General features: G+C 43.2%; 2 protein-coding genes across 4 annotated transcripts in view; one reads left to right on the top strand and one right to left on the bottom strand.

Annotated features, from left to right (window-relative positions):
* Positions 1-5,489, bottom strand: part of PRIMPOL (primase and polymerase (DNA-directed)) — a 53,604-nt gene extending 48,115 nt beyond the window's left edge. Inside the window, exon 1 of one of the 3 annotated variants that reach the window (XM_010835760.1) lies at positions 5,230-5,489. The gene's annotated coding sequence lies outside the window, so the exon portion shown is untranslated. Of the gene's footprint in view, positions 1-5,168 lie in introns of all 3 variants that reach the window. The other 2 variants (XM_010835761.1, XM_010835759.1) reach the window with 2 other exon arrangements.
* Positions 5,490-5,651: 162 nt separating this feature from the next.
* CASP3 (caspase 3, apoptosis-related cysteine peptidase) overlaps positions 5,652-20,530 on the top strand; it is a 23,243-nt gene continuing 8,364 nt past the window's right edge. Inside the window, exons 1-3 of the mRNA XM_010835756.1 lie at positions 5,652-5,753; positions 18,152-18,220; positions 19,645-19,769. Coding sequence (XP_010834058.1) covers positions 18,162-18,220; positions 19,645-19,769 — 184 coding nt within the window. The 5' untranslated portion in view covers positions 5,652-5,753; positions 18,152-18,161. The remainder of the gene's footprint in view (positions 5,754-18,151; positions 18,221-19,644; positions 19,770-20,530) is intronic.

The following is a 20,530-nucleotide window of genomic DNA, read 5'->3' as shown; positions in this document are numbered from 1 at the left end:
TGTTTTACAAATTACAATACTTCATGTAAATATGTGGGTTTTTGTGTGTTTTTTTGCATCACTATGCATTACTATAACCATTTTGTTACATCAAGTGCCATCTACCTGGCCCAGATGGTGGGTGGCATTCCTGTGCTATTATTTCCTACTGCAGAATTCATTTCTAAGGCACCATTGTACAATTCTTAGCTCCCTTTTCCTTTTTGGCCCACTGTTCTTCTTTTCTCCTCAAACAGCTATTAGTTGGGAGGATAACCAGTGTATGAATGAGAAATTACAATATTGGCTAGTTTTGGTTTGGGATGTATGGTAATCATAAGCATGGTTTTAAAAAAGACACCATGGACTTTAGCCCACCAGGCTCCTCTGTTCATGGAATTCTCCAGGCAAGAATACTGAAGTTGGGAGGCTCCTTCTCCAGGGGATATTCCTGACCCAGGGCTCGAACCCCAGTTTCCTGTATTGCAGGCAGATTCTTTACCATCTGAGCCACCAGGGAAGCCCCAAATCAATCTTCATCTCTGTTAATTTAATAACTGTATTTTCATGATTAGTAAATTGAAATGATTGCATTTTAACCCTTTTATTAATGACATATGTTTTTGTTTGAATACAAAGCTTCCATGTTAGCCATACCAAGGTAAGGGAGTCCGGCAATACTTTCCCGATTTGGGATGGATTATGATTTACTTACAAAGGAAAAAGGATTTTTAGAAGAGGGGAAAAGCTGCCAGTGTAGAGAAAAAAATAGGGACAAATTCTCTGGCATTCCTCCCATCAAGAGCTGCCATCTAAGACCACTCCCGTATAGACTCTGGCCCTGGCCATGTGCCTGGTTTTGGCCAAGGTCACATTGACAAATGCGAAGCAAGTAGAGGTTTAATAAGTGATTTTGCATGGGATTTGGCGATCCTGGAGTTCTGCTCTGAGAACCTCACACTATAGCTCAAACCTCACAGAGTTTTTTCCTGGTACCAAGGTATCCCAGCTGTTAGCCAGTACCACTATCAGATATGGGAGTTAAGCCATTTTAAACGATCACCTGAACTCAATGCTTGAGTAAGCCTAAGTGAGTTCAGGTGAGAGATCCAAAGACCTGCCCAAAAAATTGTTTTTAAAGCCAGCAAGCTTTGGCCTAGTTTTTACAAAAAAATAGAAATAACTAATAGTTTCCTTCTTCACTAGTTTCAACTATGTTGTAATTTATGTATGCAGAAAACAGATATATTAGTTTCTCTTAAGTGACACAGTATCATATACTAAAGCATTTGAGGGCAAAATCCCCATGTTCCTTTGGCAACGCATATCTAGGACTTTATTATGTTGATAAACCTACTCTTGAATGCTAGCAGAAAACTTTACAATGACATAAACTCACGAGCAAATAACATATTTTCTGGAAGGAAAAACAGAATCACCCTAGAAGATTAAGAGAGTGTGGGAATATTAGGACACTGTCAGGGGAAAAAACACATGTTATCCACAGATTTCAAATTTGACTCAGACTAAGAAATTTCATTCTCTGAGTTAGATTCAATCCACATGAAAATTATAAACCAAGAAACAGAAATAAAATTCTATCAACATAAATTTCATAACACATATGCCTAGGAAAGGAATACAATTTCATTGAAGAGATGGGGCAATTTTTAATACAACTGTGTTAATTTTTCAATGTAAGTGCTGCTGCTCCTTATTGCTAGATTCTGAGTATTATTTTAATCTGCTTCACACATGGATAAAAGTCTCCTCCATTTAGACAGCTAGGAGACCACTAGTCTCCTAGCTGAGAACTGACTTTATGAAACTAACCTTTAATAAAGTCCACCAATTACATAATGAAGAAAATAAACTACAAAATCCAATCAGATATGAACTGACTAGTATCTAACAAATAACTGGCTAAAAATAACCATGTGGATGTTCACACTTACAGCATCAGGAAAAAATTTTTCTGGTTTTGTAAAAATGTTAGTATGACCACAGAAGTATATATAAAAGTCAAGGTCACAATAGAAAGCCAATTTAACACTTACTAGACTGAGGAAACTGTCCATGTCAACAGAAAAAAAAGAGAGAGAGGAGTTCAAAATACATTATGCCCTCTTGTTCTTTGCACAGTTTTAAAATTGTAACAGCGGGGTCGAAAGACAACTGGAGCTTAGACTATCCAAGCAGCAGGTGTGAACGACAAAAGCAGAGGAAGTGGAGAACAGGAAAGCATCTGGAATTCTGGTTTTGGACTGTCATATTCCTTATCCCTACACCCTGGGAGAATATCACCACTTAGAAGTGCTTTTAACAACTGGTGGGGAAACTATTATTATTGTATATATATAATTAAACATGAAAACCCCTTTTCACATAGGGACCATAAGTATTTTTGTAACAATTTCCAAGCCCCAAAGAAAAATATTTATTGTATTTTAAAATAGCAGGCTTAAGCGCTCTTTTATTTCCTAGATTTGCACAGGAAAGATTGTTTAACCATTTTGGATACCGATTTTATAACTAAAGCTAGTCAGGCTGGAAAAAGGCTGGCTGAGTATTTTTAGAGTAACTGTAGAGAGAGAGAGAGGGCAGTGAGAACAGGGGTGCACAGATGACTCAGAAGCCAACCTAAGTAGCCTTGGTTTCCCTAGGATTATGGCTAGACTTGCTCATCTGTTGACACTTTACCACCTGGACAGTCGGTACATGCTTCATGGTTACTGGCTTCCATGCTAGTGCTAAAGAATCTGCCTGCATTGCAGGAGATGAGGGTTGGATCCCTGGGTTGGGAAGATACACTGAAGAACAGCATGGCAATGTACTCCTGGAAAATCCATGGACAGAGGAGGCTAGCCTGTGGGACCGCAAAGAGTCAGACCTGACTGAGCACACACACACACACACACACCAGAAGAGCTGAAGCCTGCCTCCCAGGGTTCTCTCCAGCCCAGTTCTCCTAGTTTGTCTAATCACAAGTCAATTTCTATTCCCCACTACAACTTCTCCCTCTGTCCTGAGAATAGTTTCAACAGTATTTTGTGTTTTCTGATATGTATGTTCCAGTTCTAATATTTAGTAATGTTCTAATATTTGGCAATGTTTTCTTAATATCATTCCTTTCAGGGCCTCTTGTAATACATTTACACTATTTCTCCCACTGCTAAAGTATTCATAATAGAGTATGTGACTAAAACTTCATTTACAGTAATTCAGTTTATTTCCCAGATGAAATATACTCTTTACATAATTAAGTATACTGATTGACTTTTTCTTTTTCCCCCTTCCTTCAATCATTTTGTCTATGCTTGAACAGAGTAACTCAAATTTAAACTTCCCAAAAGTCTCCTGTAAGGAAGAAAACATTCAGTGGTGCACTGTTTTGTTTTTTTTTTTTTTGATTCTTTCACCTTTCTATCCTGCTCACAGGATTTCCCAACCAAACAGCCTAATTCTGCCAGACTAATCACCCTTAAAACCATTTTCAGTAGCCAAGACATGGAAGTAACCTGAATGTCCATCAACAGAGGAATGGATAAAGACATGCAGTATACATATACAATGAAATATTATTCAGCCATAAAAAAGAGTAAAATAATGCCATTTACAGCAACAGGGATGAATCTAGAGATTATCAAACTAAATGAAGTCAGACACAGAAAGACAATATCCTACCGTATCACTCATATGTGGAATCTTAAGTTTTTTAAAAAAAAACGATACAAATGAACTTATTTACAAAACAGACAGATATTGCAAACAAGCTTATGGTTCAGTTCAGTCGCTCAGTCGTGTCCGACTCTTTGGGACCCCATGAATTGCAGCACACCAGGCCTCCTTGTCCATCATCAACTCCAGGAGTTTACTCAAACTCATGTCCATTGAGTTGGTGATGCCATCCAGCCATCTCAAAGGGGAAATGTGGTGGGAGTGGGAGTAATAAATCAGGAGCTTGGGATTAACACATATACACATTACTATATAGATGACAGATAACCAACAAGGACCTTCTGAGTAGCACACGGAACTCTATTCAATATTCTGTGACAACTTATATGAGAAAAAAAATCTGAAAAAGAATGATATATGCATAACTGAATCACTCTTGCTGTACACCTGAAATTAATCATCACTGTAACTCAACTATACTCCAATAAAAAAAATTTTTAAGACCATTTATGTAACTTTTCCATAATTAATCACTCATTAATGATTCAGAGCATCACAACACACACTCAAGTTTACCTCAGTAAGTCCAAACTCTTCAAAATCTGGCCCTAAACCACTGCCCATTTGATGTCTTACTATTCAGCCTTCTCACCAAATGAACCATAAGGACCACTGCCTGCAAGATCTGGCCCGCTCCTGCACATTTCTCTCACCTGGAGTGCCACCCACCTTCCCCCCAAGTCTCTCCCCTGGAGGCCCAGATCAAGTTCTGACACCTGGGAGACACCTTTATAAAAAGAAATTTCAAAACTCAGAAGACATTGCCAACTGTTTTCCTCTAAAGTTTCTCTACGTAAATTAGTGTAATTTACACAAAACCCACTCCTACTGCTTTAACTGGAGCATCATTTTGATAAGAAAGTTTAGCACAGGAAGCGACCTGAGCCTCACTATGGGGTGATGGGACTGGTTTAAAAAAGCTAGTCCACTAGTTATCTCTTACAAATAACTGCATGCCAACCACTCTTCAGGTTGGGAGTAGGTCCTAGTCTTCAGTTTTATGCAGCAACAAAGGGACTGCCAAACACTGGTCTTTTCTCAATCTGGGAGGCATAAAGGCTTTATTCCTAGGATCTGAGTTGCATAACCCTTAGCAAGAGCAAACCAACCTTTTAAAGCCCAGGTGCGAACTGTTATTCCTACAAGGGTTGTTGAAAAGACATTACCACAATGTAAGAGCACAGATAAGCACTATGTATGTAGCCATACACAGAACGAAGTAAACAAAATATCGCCCTGATTTATACAGAAGTAAACCTCGTGGCTCAGATGGTAAAGAATCCGCCTGCAATGAGGGAGACCTGGGTTCGATCCGTGACTCGGAAAGACCCCCTGGAGGAGAGCATGGCAACCCGCTCCAGTATTCCTGCCTGGAGAATCCCGTGGACAGAAGAGCCTGGAGGGCTAGTGGGGGAAGGGGCAGTGAGAATGGGCGGGAAGAGACGGTTTACCCTCCCGGAAGGCCCGCTGGTAATGTCCTGCTCTCTGCCCCGGGGTCCGGCCTCCGTTTACCTCCAAAACCTTCGCGGGGGGCGGAACCCGTGGCTCCTCTGCGGCTGGCTGGACACGAGCTCTGCCTCCGGGGCGGGACGGAATCTTCAAACCGAGCGCGGGAACTGGGCCGGAGCAGGAAGTAGGGGAGCGCGCGGGCCTCCAGGGAGGCGGCGTTCTAGAGCAGAACCGGGACCACAACCAAGCGGCAGCCCGGAACCGCTTGCGCAGAGTCGCCGGGACGCGGGAGCTCGCACGATCCGAGAAGGGGCAGAGTTGTCGGGCGGGGCGGGGTCTGTGAGGGGGCGGGGTTTCGGGCTGGGCGGGGCCTTGAGGGGGCGGGGTTCAAGGGCGGGCGGGGCCCGGGGAGGGGCGAGTCGGGGTCTGAAGGACGCGTCGGGGCTGAACTGAACCCTCAAAGCAGAGGGGCGGGCGATGGGCGGGTCCAGGGGCGGGGCCTGCTCTTAGGGTCAGCTCCTAGCGCGGCTACGGCGGAAGCAGACCAGGAGTGGAGTCCAGCAGAGCTGCAGCGTCGTAGCTGAACGGTGAGTGACGTGTTCCAGGTCCCTCGCCGTCGCGCCGTCAGTCCTGGGCTGGTTCCCTCCACCACCACCCCCTGCCCCCAAGCCCAGCGCCTGCCCAGGGGACCTGCATCGGCCTGCAGCTACCCCGAGGAGGAGACAGGATGCAGGCACGATCCGGCGGCGGATCCTTTGTTTTGCCCCGACAGCGAGGGCGGGAACGAGCGCAGAAGCCCGCAGATGCAGAGACGTGGGGCTGGGGCGGGAGACTGGAGGCCGGGCCGAGGGACGGTGATCCGGCTGCAGGAGCCGAGCTCCGGGGGACCGAGAATGAGCCGAGGATCTAGAGGCTGGATCGGGGGGTGGCGGGAGACCGGCCGGACAGCGGGAGGCTGGGGAGCGAAGACCTGGCCGTAGACGCCGAGCCCGGGGGACAGGTGGCCTGGCGAAGAATGGGGGTGGAGGGGGAGGGTCGGGAGACTTGATCGGAACGCTGAAGCCTGGTAGCAGGAGGCTTGACCCGGGTGGCTGAGTTGGGGGAGAGAGGCGCGGGGAGGCCAGGCGGGAGCGCCGAGGCCGAGTGGTAGAGGTGGGATTCGGGAGAGGGAGGCAGAGGAAATCGCAGGCTGAAATTTGAACAGGAAAGGTGGTGAGGAAGATGAGCGCGGAGAGGAGATGGCCTGAGGGCAGGAGCCTGGCTGGCGCTGTTTCCGAGGCTTTGGCCCTCGGGGCTTATCCTCCCATTTCTGGCGAGGGTTTGGTCTCTGCTGCCTTTGTCTAGATTTTTTTTTCAGGTTGAGATGGTGTGACTCTGCTTTTCAAAGAGCTGATTTCAAGTGCATGCGTGGTCAGTCGCTCAGTCCTGTCCAACTCTTTGCGACCCCATGGACTGTATAGCCCGCCAGGCTCCTCGATCTAGGGGATTCTCCAGGCAAGAATACTGGAGTGGGTTGCCATTTCCTCCTCCAAGGGATCTTCCCGACCCAGGGATGGAACCTACCTCTCCTGCATTGGCAGGCGGATTCTTTACCACTTAGCCACCTGGGAAGTCCCAGTTTCAAGTATTAAACTCCTGCTCATTTTCAGACCTGAAGGCTTACATGAATCCTAGCTCGTGCTGATGACTATTTTTCCTGGCCCAAATCCCTTAGGCTGTGAAATTCCGAGATCTCCTGCATCGCAGGCTCTTTAGACGTCTGAATCACTTAAGGAAGCCTATGTGAAATCCCCTTAGCCCAAGCTGAGTAAGAGTTCCTTACACTCTTGTGTCCAGTGGGTCTGCTGTCAAACCTTACTTCCCAAGGCAGCAGCCTCTTTGCCAGTTCTCAGTATGTGGCTCCCATGCCAAAAAACTAGGAACCAACCTTCTCAGCTAACTCTCCCAACTCCTCCAGTTAGCGGCCAAGCCTCTCAGACCTCCTGAAATCCACTGGATTTGGCCTTTTCTCTCCATCTCAGATTCAAGCCACCCTAAGCGCTCACCTCGGAGAAGGCAATGGCACCCCACTCCAGTACTCTTGCCTGGGAAATCCCAGGGACGGAGGAGCCTGGTGGGCTGCCGTCTATGGGGTCGCAGAGTCGGACACGACTGAAGCGACTTAGCAGCAGCAGCAGCAGCAAGCGCTCACCTGGCTATAGGAGCCTCCTCATTGGCCTCCATTATGTCTGTGTCCTCTGCCCCTCTCCAGCCGCTGAGGAATCTTACAGAGTAAAAATCTAGAATCTTACAGAATAAAAATCCAGAAAGAAGCTGTTCCTTTGCCCGAAGGATAAATCCAGTCCTTTAACGGTTAACAAAGTCAAGCACAGGTTGGCTCCTTGGTCCACTCTGCTGCCTTATTTGTCACATTCTGCACAGCCATGCTGATCTCAACAGCAACTATTCTTTTCCTCGAACAGTCTTGCATTCCCTCTCTCTTCCCATCACCACACCTTTCCTTGAGAAACTCCTATTGATGTTTATGTTCTGATTCAACACTTCAAGGTTAAGTCTTATCTATTCTGTATTCCTTTTGCATCCGCCTGGTCCTGAGAGGAAAGAGTCATATCCTTTGCAGCTGCTTTTTACATTCTCCTCTATTAGCTCCTAAGCAAATTCCACAGGGAACTCTGGCTTGTTATCTTGTTCCTTGTCTTCCTTCATATCCAGGGCCTGGTACAAATGAATGCTTATACTACAATATCATGTCTTTTTTTTTTTTTTTTTTTTTTAATAATTATGCCCTATCTAGAAAAAAAATAAATGTATTTTAAGGTTGAGTGAAGTCACTCAGTCGTGTCTGACTCTTTGCAACCCCATGGATTGTAGCCTATCAGGCTCCTCGGTCCATGGGATTTTCCAGGCAAGAGTGCTGGAGTGGATTGCCATTTCTTTCTCCAGGGGATCTTCCCAACCCAGGAATCGAACCCGGGTCTCCCGCGTTGCAGGCAGACGCTTTACTGTTACTTAGCAAATTATGATTAAATGATGCATACTAGAAAGGGATGGTAGAGGTGAAATACAGGAGTTGCTCTAATAGTGTGTGTATGCAGGATAGTGCTAAGCAAGCTGCATAGACCTGCCTGTGTCAAAATTCACTCTGCCACTTTGAATATGTTAGAGTTATGTGATCTCTAAGAATGAAATGTAAAAACTTAAACCATCCCTACCCCAACCTGCTGTTTGAGCTTTGGTTTTGCTTTGCTCTTTTGCAGTGAAGGCTTTTGAAGGTTAAAATGTGTTTTAATGAATGAAGGAATGAACAGTTAGTTGGAGTGTAGCAATAAAACCTGTTCCCAGTAAGAAAGAAGAGAAACATTATATCTTTCACAATCCTGAAAAAAGAAGCCTAGCCTCCTTGCAGTACTCTTGCCTGGAAAATCCCATGGACAGAGGAGCCTGGTGGGCTGCAGTCCATGGGGTCGCTAAGAGTTGGACATGACTGAGCGACTTCACTTTCACTTTTCACTTTCATGCATTGGAGAAGGAGATGGCAACCCACTCCAGTGTTCTTGCCTGGAGAATCCCAGGTACGGGGGAGCCTGGTGGGCTGCCGTCTCTGGGGTCGCACAGAGTCGGACACGACTGAAGCGATGTAGTAGCAGCAGCAGCAGCAGCCTTCTTGCATTTTAAGAGACTGCAATCTGATAGAGGCAATTATAATTGATTTTAAGAGACTGACGTCTGATAGAGGCAATTACAATGCTTCTTCACTGTTTTGCTTTCACACCTAATTTAACACAACCTCCTACTGCTTCAGCCCCTTCTGATGCTAAAAACCCGGTCTTTCTGTAATGGCATTAGGTCAGTTCTGGTGCCTAGTATGAGTTCTTTAGGCTCTGCCTCAAAAATGGAACCACTGGTGTTTGGATCTACAAGATGTAGAGTACTTAGACTGTTAGCTACTGTTGTGTACACTTGTAACAAATCCAAATAAAATGGAGGGGGATAGGGACTTGGCTGTCATAGAACCTGAGGCCACTTCCCAAAGGCAACACTTTCCTACTTCATCCATAAATCAGGCAGCAGTTAATATACATACCTTGGAGGGTTATTATGAGGATAAAATGAGATAATGTCTGTGACAATGCTCTGTAAATCTCTATGTAATGTTATTAATTCTCCACCTATTTAGTTCTTCAAATTGCTTTTAGAGTATTTGCATTAGAGTAGTAAGATAAAGTTCCCCTGGTGGCTCAGTGGTAAAGGATCCACTTCCCAATGCAGGAGATACAGGTTAGTTCCCTGAGTCAGGAGGAGGAGATACAGGTTAGTTCCCTGGAGGAGGAAATGGCAGCCCACTGCAGTATTCTTGCCTGGACAATCCCATGGACAGAGGAGCCTGACTGGCTACAGTCCACAGAGTCGCAAAGAGTCAGACACAGCTGAGCATGCGCACATGATAAAGTTATCTCTTTTGTGCTGTACATCAGCACCTGTCTTGTTGAGCCACTTTTGAATATAGTGAGCTTCGGGGCAGGTCACAAACAGGGATAGATCTTATTCTCCATTACTTCAAACACTCAGGGTTTATGACCCCTCCACACAGTTGGTGTTCAGTCAGTTGTTCCAACGCAAATGAATGAACACTACTGACCCTGGCTTTTCGCAGTTTCAGACCTTCTCTGGCAGGTGGTTGTAAAACTGAATTGTTTCTACAGAGGAGTGATTCTCAGTGGGAGGGAGGAGGTCTTAGAGGTTATCTGTAATTTTTATAAAAGGCATCCCAGAGGCTTCATTCTAGGTTTATTTCATAAATACTTAGGTTGGCAAGGACTTCCCGTTTCTTCTTCTGCCCCGTCAGGGATACCATCTTAGGACAGGGCATCAGGTGAGGGGACACAGGCCCTTGGCACTCAGTAAGCATTGTGTCCATTCTGGCTTGTGGCTTCAAGTAGTGGGGAGCCCTCCTGTCTGTCTGCCTGGTGGTATGGGCCTTGCCAGAGAAAAGGAAAGAATGGTTTTGTTTGTGTGGCGCAACGGAACTAAGTTTCTTCTGTATTTAACTTTACTTGCCATGTGTGACATTCTTCCTTTATTACAAAATAAATATTAACCATCTGACTTCACCAGGCCAAATGACAGTATCCAATTTGGTGATTCTTCCCAAAGAAATGCAGGGACCAGTTAGGAAATTATTTCAGTAAAAGCTCTAGGGCGTCACAGCGGAAATCTCCACTTATCCAAACTATTGTGAAAAAAAGAAAATCTTGTTTCTCTTTCACTTACCAAATCTAGAAACATAACTGCTTTTGAGATTTTTGTCCTCTCTCAGTTCAGTTCAGTTGCTCAGTCGTGGTCCGACTCTTTGCGACCCCATGGACTGCAGGATGCCAGGCCTCCCTGTCCATCACCAACTCCCGGAGTTTAGACAAATTCATATCCATTGAGTCTGTGATGCCATCTAACCATCTCATCTTCTGTTGTCCCCTTCTCCTCCTGCCTTCAGTCTTTCCCAGCATCAGGTCTTTTCAAATGAGTCAGTCCTTTGCATCAGGTGGCCAAAGTATTGGAGTTTTAGCTTCAGCATCAGTCTTTCAGCATTTGTCCTCTCTAGTTGGTAATAAATGTAATCCCAATGTTTTTCAAGTTCCTTGGCCAAAGAACCGGCCACCTGTCTTGTCTGCAGGATCTGTAACTATATATGGAACACCAGTTCTCCTGCACCATTGTACATGAAGGGACATGAGCATATGTAGATTTTGGTAGGGGGTGGCAAGGGTGGGGTGGGGAATGAAGGGGAGGTGGGTATCCTGGAACGAATCCTCCACAGATACTGAAGAAGGACTGAATAATCTCCCCAGAAATCATAGCAAAAAGGCTTCACCTTTTCTTTAGAGACAAGCAGAGATATAGAAAAAACTGCTCGATGCTTACTTAATATGAAAGTTATTCATATTTTGTAATTTTACTTTTAGAAGTAAATTACCCAGTGGCCCCCAAAACACCATAACCATCATTCCTGTTTTCTTCATGAATTAGAGAAAGTGTACTTCATACTATTTCATTGTCCCTGCAGTCAGTTCCTATATGTTATTTATGCTTTCTGTCTCAATATTTGTAGGTTATAGATTTGCTTCCTTCCTTGAAATTAGTGATAGCATTACTCCTCATAGGTAGTAGTAAGTCATGGAGAAGTGAGGGAAGCTGACAGATCCTAGTTAGGGCAGAGTCCTAAGTTACTTATCTGCTGTGAGCCTCAATCAGCTGAACTATGAAAAATGGAAATCACTCTGCCTCAAAGCATCGTTGGAAGGACCTTTAGCTTTCGAATCATCTGCCTATTATAGCTTCATTGGCAAGTGTCAACTGGATCTAGGAATTCAGAGACTTGATTATAAGAGTCAGGTTCCAGGCTGCCACCTAATAGCAACTGGTCTACCTTAGAACTTCCCTGGGACCCAAAATGTGTTCAGAAATTTACCATGAGCACCCTGAACTGATGGGAAGAATTATATACTCAGTACAGTAAGAAGCAGTTCATGTTAAATCCATTGCTATGCTGCAATCTATTTTTGTGTATTTTTCCTATTTATGTTTTGTCAGATGACAGTGTTCTAAGAACTGAAATTCCTTGTCATCATACAGGCCACTTTTCCCCCTTGGGGGACAATGTTTTTTATCCTTCTGAGATGAGATCACCACACCTAGAATAACTTATATTCAGCCAGGCATTCGCTAATGGAGATGAGATCATGCTGAGCTTAACCCTTTTGGTTCTGCAGAAACCAAAGCGCTGCTCCCAAGAGTGTGGATTAGATGCTTTCATGTGGGAAAAGCAGATGGTGACAGGCAGAAAGCAAATGTCTGATGTAGTGAGGGTTTTACTTACCATTATATAAATTTTCAATAGTCTATGAATAATAAAGGGAACAAAATAATACATTATAGTATTTGTTCCTGAGAAATCCTTATCAAATAGAAAAATCCTATTCTAAAAGAATTCAGGTGTTTTTTTTTTCTTTCAGCCATCAAATTCCTTATTGAAACAAAATTGTCTCTGATGTCTAATTTTGGAAATTATTAATTACAGTTACTTATATTAAGGATAATCTAGCTGAAACTTTTTTAACTTTGAAAAATGATTTGGTTAAAGAATGTTGATTAAATGTATGAAAAGGAAGTTATTACTTGAAAGTCACTTTATATTTAGATGAAATCTTAACCATGGTATGAACCAAGAAGCCAAACACAGTTGACCCTTGAACAACAGAGGGGACCCTCCCCACAGTTGAAAATCTGAGTGTATAATTTATAGCAGGCACTTCGTATCCACAGTTCCATGTCTGTGGATGTCAGCCAACCTTGGATGGTGTAATGCTGTAGATTTGCTATTTTAAAAAATCCACGTGTAAGTGGACCTGTCCCATTCAAACCCCAGTTGTTCAAGAGACAACTGTATTTTAAAACTCTGGAAGGCTGGCCCCTATGTAAATCTAAACCTCCTATTACCAGTCACAAGGATAGAATTGCTTTATCCCAGAGCTTTATTGATGGCAAGAAATAAAAAATTGTTAGAAGCTAGTGTTTCAGTCCAATAATCACTGCGCTCTTTGCAGAAGTATTTGCTAAAGACCTTAAGGCCTTGATCACTGATGGAATGTAGCAGCATTTAGGGGTTCCTGAACGCATACAGTATACCCCACACTTGGCAAACTTATTCAGAGGGCCAGTTTGAGGGAAAACCCTGGAGCCAGAAAGACGCTGGCAGGAGCTCTGGGATCCCCTTCAGAAATGATCTTTATTAAGTCTTGTTTTCCCATTCCACTGTGTTTTCACTCCAGATTTTCTACAGGCTAGCTGGAAAGTCTTGAAATATAGATAATACTGTTCTATCATGGATTACAATATAATATCAATAAGCCATTTGTTATGTATCTGCCTACGTTTCCACACTTATTAGCTACCGTGTACTGTTCTCTCAATTAATCAGATTAACCAGAACTTTATTTTTCAACCATGGGTAGATAATTATTTTGACATGCACTGAGGCAAGTTGGCCTCCGTATTTCTGGTTCGAGGAAGTTTGAGATTTCTCTGTACCTAATAATACGTGTTTATTGTACGTATGGGAGAAAAAGAAAAAGACAGACTGGGATGTGGTCCACAGCAGTCAAGGAAGCGTTGTTGCTTTCAGAAGAGTGCATGTTTTTGCATGTTCAGCTGCTCAGTCATGCTCAGCCCTTTGTGAACCTTTTGGACTGTAGCCTCCCAGGCTTCTCTGTCCATGGGATTTTCATACTAGCAACATACCCTTATTATTGCTTTTGAAACAGGGCTGAGAGTTGAAATTGGCTAGCACTGTACTCGGAGAAGGCAGTGGCACCCCACTCCAGTACTCTTGCCTGGAAAATCCCATGGATGGAGGAGCCTGGTAGGCTGTAGTCCATGGGGTCGCGAAGAGTCGGACACGACAGAGCGACTTCCCTTTCACTTTTCACTTTCATGCATTGGAGAAGGAAATGGCAACCCACTCCAGTGTTCTTGCTTGGAGAATCCCAGGGACATGTACTGGTTGGTACAGTCCACCACTGTTAAAAGATATTATTTTATAAAATAATCTGTGTTACTATTTCCTAACTTTTAAAAAATGCAGATGTTACAGAAAAATATACAAAAATATTGAAGAGTAATTAAGTTGCCAGTAATCCCATCACCCAGAGATAGTTACTGTTAAATAAACAGGTTAAAAGGTAAAGATGCTATATAACCAGTGTATTGGCTACATCGTGACTTCACTGTTTCTCTGTCCAAATTCTCAATATTTTGATGAGTAATGCATATCCTTCCCTTTCTCTCCTCTCCCTAATCTCTAGAGTAGGGTTACTAGAGGAAGTAGGGCCAACGAGAGGTTTTGTTTTAAACTGTGTTGAGCTGGAAATGTTTGCTTCCTTAGGCTCCATTCTTAGCAGTGTAAGTCTCCTAGAGCACACTTTAAGGCTTCTATTGAGACATGGCGAGACATGTTGTCCACATGTTCTCAGGAGGTAATACCAACTTGTGTCCCTTCCACTCATGTCTGGGAACGCCTGTCTCATACAGCTGTGCTAGATGTATGCATGGTTAGTTTTTGTATTACATGGTAAAATGCATGGATAAGTACACATGAAGGGATAGATAGACATTTGGGGATTTTTCTCTCAGTTTTCTAACGAGAGAGCAAGTGGATGTGATCGTACGAGGAGTGCCTCATCCTCCTTGCACTCGGGTTACCAGCCTTCATACTTTGTGCCACATAGTTTGTCTTCCTTGCACGACAGTGGATGAGCCCTCACCTGTTCTTATTGTTTAGTCGCCACGTCATGTCCAACTCTTTGTGACCCCGTGGACTGCAGCACACCAGGCATCCCTGTCCTTCACTATCTCCCAGAGTTTGCTCAAACTCATGTCCATCAAGTCGGTGATGCCATCCAACCATCTCATCCTCTGTCGTCCCCTTCTCCTCCTGCCTTCAATCTTTCCCAGCATCGGGAAAGAGTTTTCCAATGAGTCGGCTTTTTGCATCAGGTGGCTAAAGGATTAGAGCTTCAGCCTCAGCATCAGTCCTTTCAAAGACTATTTAGAACTGGTCTCCTTTAGGATGGACTGGTTGGATCTCCTTACAGTCCAAGGGGCTCTCAAGAGTCTTCTCCAACACCACAGTTCAAAAGCATTAATTCTTTGGCGCTCAGCTTTCTTTATAGTCCAACTCTCACATCCATACATGACTACTGGAAATAATAGCTTTGACTAGATGGACCTTTGTCAGCAAAGTGATGTCTCTGCTTTTTAATATGCTGTCCAGGATTGTCATAGGTGTTCTTGTTCTTACCGTCAAGAACTTTGTTCTTTTTCTCTTCTTGCCTTATTAATTTCTCACTTTCTATGGGTGATTCTCATCAGCATAAAAGCATGCCTTAGATGGCTTGTCTTTAAAACCAAGGCAAACAAGAAGTGTCCTCTACTCCTGGTCCCACTTTGGCCATCATCCCCTCTTCTTGCCCTTTCACAGTAAAACTATGTTGACTTACTCATGTTGTGTTTATCCATTTTTTCTTTTCCCATTGCCTCCTCAACCCACTGCAGCAACATTGATCCTTTTAAAGTAGAATTTTCAAAAGGTATAAAACTTGGATGCTGTGTAAATATAAAATACATGTCAAATATCTTATTCAATTAACTGATAATAGAACTAGTAGGATAAGACCAGTTCAAAGGAGACTTTAAACAACAAACACAGATGTAAATGGTTGGATACAATGAAATGAATTTGTTAGTAGAAGGGAAACTGGTTAATATCCTGTAGGACAGTAAAGTGTTATTTGAGAGGGTCATCTTTTCTGCAAGTTGCAAATTAGTTACATCATTTCAAGACAAAATTTATTTTCACTGCTGTCAATAAGAGTCATTTGCATGGCTTCCCTTTCCTGTGGCTTAACTTCCTATAAGTTGTAAAATAGCCTAGTCAGGGGGTCAGGCAAAAGAGGACACCCTGTACAAATGAACTTATCTACAAAACAGAGATGGAGTTACAGAGATGCAGAAAATGAAACTTATGGTTACCAGGGGGTAATAAGAAAAGGAGTACGTCAAGACTGTATACTGTCACCCTGCTTATTTAACTTATATGCAGAGTACATCATGAGAAACGCTGGACTGGAAGAAACACAAGCTGGAATCAAGATTGCCAGGAGAACTATCAATAACCTCAGATATGCAGATGACACCCCCTTATGGCAGAAAGTGAAGAGGAACTAAAAAGCCTCTTGATGAAAGTGAAAGAGGAGAGTGAAAAAGCTGGCTTAAAGCTCAACATTCAGAAAACAAAGATCATGGCATCTGGTCCCATCACTTCATGGGAAATAGACGGGGAAACAGTGGAAACAGTGTCAGACTTTATTTTTGGGGGGCTCCAAAATCACTGCAGATGGTGACTGCAGCCATGAAATTAAAAGACGGTTACTCCTTGGAAGGAAAGTTATGACCAACCTAGATAGCATATTCAAAAGCAGAGACATTACTTTGCCAACAAAGGCCTGTCTAGTCAAAGCTATGGTTTTTCCAGTGGTCGTGTATGGATGTGAGAGTTGGACTGTGAAGAAGGCTGAGCACCAAAGAATTGATGCTTTTGAACTGTGGTGTTGGAGAAGACTCTTGAGAGTCCCTTGGACTGCAAGGAGATCCACCCAGTCCATTCTGAAGGAGATCAGCCCTGGGATTTCTTTGGAGGGAATGATGCTAAAGCTGAAACTCCAGTACTTTGGCCACCTCATGCGAAGAGTTGACTCATTGGAAAAGACTGATGCTGGGAGGGATTGGGGGCAGGAGGAGAAGGGGACGACAGAGGATGAGATGGCTGGATGGCATCACCGACTCGATGGACATAAGTTTGAGTGAACTCTGGGAGTTGGTGATGGACAGGGAGGCCTGGCGTGCTGCGGTTCATGGGGTCGCAAAGAGTCGGACACGACTGAGCAACTGAACTGAACCTGAAAATAATATCCAGTCGTTTCTTTTGCCTATATCCAAGTCCTGGACAATTTTTCCTGACAACCTCTGCTCGCCCCATAACTTTCTTGCCTAAGCTAATGGTCTTCTGTCCTCATCTGAACTGAACTTTTAGTGAGATTTGTAATGATCAAATGCTCATTGAAAGACTTCTGCATACTTTGGTACACCCCAGTTACCTAATGTCCTCCCATTTCTTGTACCTCTCTTGAGTCTCTTGCTGGCTGTACTTCGTCTAGTAACCCTTTCATTGTCAGAGTGCCCCAGTATGACTCCAGCCTTGATCTCTCTCAGAGTTCCAGACTCTTAATTACCTATATCCACTGTTCAACTCTCATCCTAGACTCCATCCCTAGGAGGGAGTCCTATTGATGGGGTGTGTATTCTTTTAAGATTTCTGATTTTAGCATAAGAGTAAAGTTAAAAGTTCTGTTTAGATTGGAGTTTTGAGATAGGCAGGGCTTCTAGAGGCTTGAGAAAGGTTGTTGTCCCTGTTTTTCTATATTCTTTATTTAGGGAGGCAGACTGATGGTCATAGGAAGTACCTTTTGCTTTTGGAAAACCAGAGAAGACCTGGCAAAACTCCAGACAAATAGCGAGGGACTGGCTTCTTCCAAGGCAGCCAGGGGGAGAGGGAAGAAGAAGACCAACATCATTAGCTCTGTGGCTGCGGACAAAGTCATTTCATCACTAAGGGCTGGGTTTCCTGACTTTTTGGGTTGTTGGGAAGATATAAGATGCCTCGCACAGTACCTGCTGTGTAATAAATGCTCAGTACGTGGTAGCCGCTTTGACTAGAAGGACTCATTCACTGTGGAAGGTAAACAGAATTACCAGATGGAAGAATGGAAGCAGGAACTGTAGTTTTTACTTGCAGGTTTCCTCAAGCCAGTCGACCACCTTAAATGAGAAAGTGGGGTTCTCGTGTCTAGTTTAAGAGTAAAGGTTTTGTGGAGGTTTGGAACTTCTGGCACTGAATCTCTTGGGAATCTAAGCATCATAAAATTGTGTTATGTGAGGTATACCATTGCTATGGGAAGTTTTCAGGTTTTGTTTTTAACTGTGTTGAGCTGGAAGACAGTTCTTAACCAATGATGGGATCTGTTGAAGTAGAAAGAAGCTGCAATCTGTATCTTGATCTAGGGGAGCAGCAAAATGTAAAACTGTATCAGGCTGCACACTTATCTGTGCTCTGCGTGCATTTCATAGCTCAATTAAAATGGAAAGAGAGAAAAGGGCTACATTGTGTGCACTTTAATAAAAGATTGTTGTTCTCAGGTTTGACTCAAAAAAGCCTTGCACGACAGGGGTGAAGCTGGGGGAGTGATGGTACTGCTAATGTGAAAATGTCCATATAGCACATTTATTTAGAGAAATAATCATTGGCATAATTAGTATAATGCCGTGATCTTAGAATGACTGATTTTGATTAACATCTATTTTCTTTCTATTCTAGTAAATAAAAAATGTCCATGGAGAACACTGAAAATTCAGTGGATTCAAAATCCATTAAAACTTCAGAGACGTGAGTATTTAAAAGGAATCTCATACCAGCAAGGAGGGTGGGTGTGTGTAGTATGATACAGCAAACTCGGAGGAAGCAGAAAGAATTGGGGCTTTCAAACCGGAGAGGCCCAGATGACTTCTTACCACATGTGACAGCTGTGTGACTGTACACATGTTAAATTGTCCTCTCTGAATCTCCTTAAAATAAAACTTAGGTAGAATATGGGGAAGTTGGAGGGGGCCTGACCTGTGGTTGGAGACCCCTCCCCGGTAGTCGGATGACCCAGGAGAGGCAGATGCACCTTCTTGAATCTCTGCAGGATAAGAGGTTTGTGTTTTGGGGTGTTTTTTGGCCTCCTGTTTATGAGTTTTAAGGCTAAGGTAAAATGCAAGTTCTCAGTCTGGGGAATAATTGCCTGCTTATAGATTATCTTTCCCCCTTTTTTGTTTCCTTCCCAGTCTTCCTTTTTGGAATATTCTGCTTATTAATACTTCAATAGATGGAGAAAGGGAAAAGATAAAACTCAAAACACTCTTAATTTAATCCATGTCTGTTATTATCCCTCTGGGATCTCTTGTGGTACATTTAATTCTAAAAGTTTCTTTCTGAGGTATAGTATTATCATTCTGGACCACCTAGGGAATTATAAATTAATTTTAGTACTAAACAGTACTGTTATAGCAGAGCTATTACTAGATTACTAATAAAGATTTTTGCAGTATTTGTTTAGCAAAAGAATTTGCCTAAAAATTAAACTATTGAAATGCAATCTCATCTTGGAGGTAAGATTGGTGTTTTTCTTTTGTCTTTTTAAAAACCCTTTTAAAGTGATTTACACATTCCCTACCTTTTCCTATCATACAGAATATAATTTACTACTTTAGTCTTTTTCCAACAATTTTTTTTTAAATTGCATATAATGTGAAATACTCCTAGGCTGAGTGTATGGGATACATGAACAATAGGTATCAGTGTTTGGTTGTTGTTTCCTGATTCCTGGCCAGGTCAGGGGTCAGGCTTGTAGACTGTTCTGATCAAGTTTTATTGAAAAATAGCCACCCCCATTTATATACATACTGTCCTGGGCCACTTCTACCAGCTGGATGAAGTGGCTAAGTATAACATGTATTTAATGAAATTTTAATAAAATGTAAAGGAAAACAATATAGAAATTAAAAGCGTGAACCCTGTAGTTCAACAGATGCTTTCAGTCTTGTGTCTTACACAGTGTCTGCATAACTGTTAGCCTCATAGTAATCACTTCCTTATCTGTGAAGTGGGTTTTTGTGAAATTTTAGGGAGGAGAAGCCTGTTGCATACAACCTGGCACATTATATTCAACAAATGTCAACTGTTCTTATGTGTTAGAGAAGTTTGTGTTCATGTGAATAGCAGCATTGGTCACTTCTCTCTTCGTAAACCGTTGTCTGATTTCCAAACAGAAAGATCTTACATGGAAGCAAATCAATGGACTCTGGAATATCCTTGGAAGAGAGTTACAAAATGGATTATCCTGAAATGGGTTTATGTATAATAATCAATAATAAGAACTTCCACGAAAATACTGGTATGTGTCGTGACAGTTTTTAAACCTTTACAAGTATTTGTACCGTTTATATTTGGTATAGTATAAAAAAACAGAATTCATGTTATTAGTTAGTAAACTAATGACATAGAATAGCCATGAAGTAAAAACAGAGCCAGGATCCTACGAGTCCTTCAATTCAACAGGAACTCTTAAACTTTCTTTGTATGATCAAGATCTCTCCCTCTTCTATCTGTATGTCGACCTCTTCTGCCCTGACTTCTCTCTATTTTCCTTTTTGACTGTGCTGTGTCTTCATTGCAGCATTAGGGCTTTCTCTGGTTGCGACTAGCGGGGGCTACTCTCTGGTTGCAGTGCACAGGCTGTAGAGCCTGCGAGCTTCAGTAGTTACAGCCCCCGGGGCTTAGCTGCCCCGTGACATGTGGGATCTTTCCAACCAGGGATTGAACCCGTGTGCCCTGCACCAGCAGGCAGATTCTTAGCCACTAGACCACCGGGGAGGCGGCAGGGGGTGAAGGAAATGGCAGCCCACTCCAGTATTCTTGCCTAGAGAATTCCGTGGACAGAGGAGCCTGGAGGGCTGCTGTCCCTAGGGTCACACAGAGTTGGACACAACTGAAGCGACTTAGCATGCAAGCATGCATTAGAGAAAGAAATGGCAACTTACTCCAGGATTCTTGCCTGGAGAATCCCAGGGACAGAGGAGCCTGGTGGCCTGCTGTCTGTGGGGTTGCACAGAGTCGAATATGACTGAAGCGACTTAGCAGCAGCAGTCCACCAGG

Source organism: Bison bison, unplaced genomic scaffold (assembly GCF_000754665.1).
Source record: "Bison bison bison isolate TAMUID 2011002044 unplaced genomic scaffold, Bison_UMD1.0 scf7180017864050, whole genome shotgun sequence".
NCBI lineage: Eukaryota > Metazoa > Chordata > Mammalia > Artiodactyla > Bovidae > Bison > Bison bison.
The sequence above is the reverse complement of the archived record's forward strand: the minus strand, read 5'-3'. Positions and strand labels throughout refer to the sequence as shown.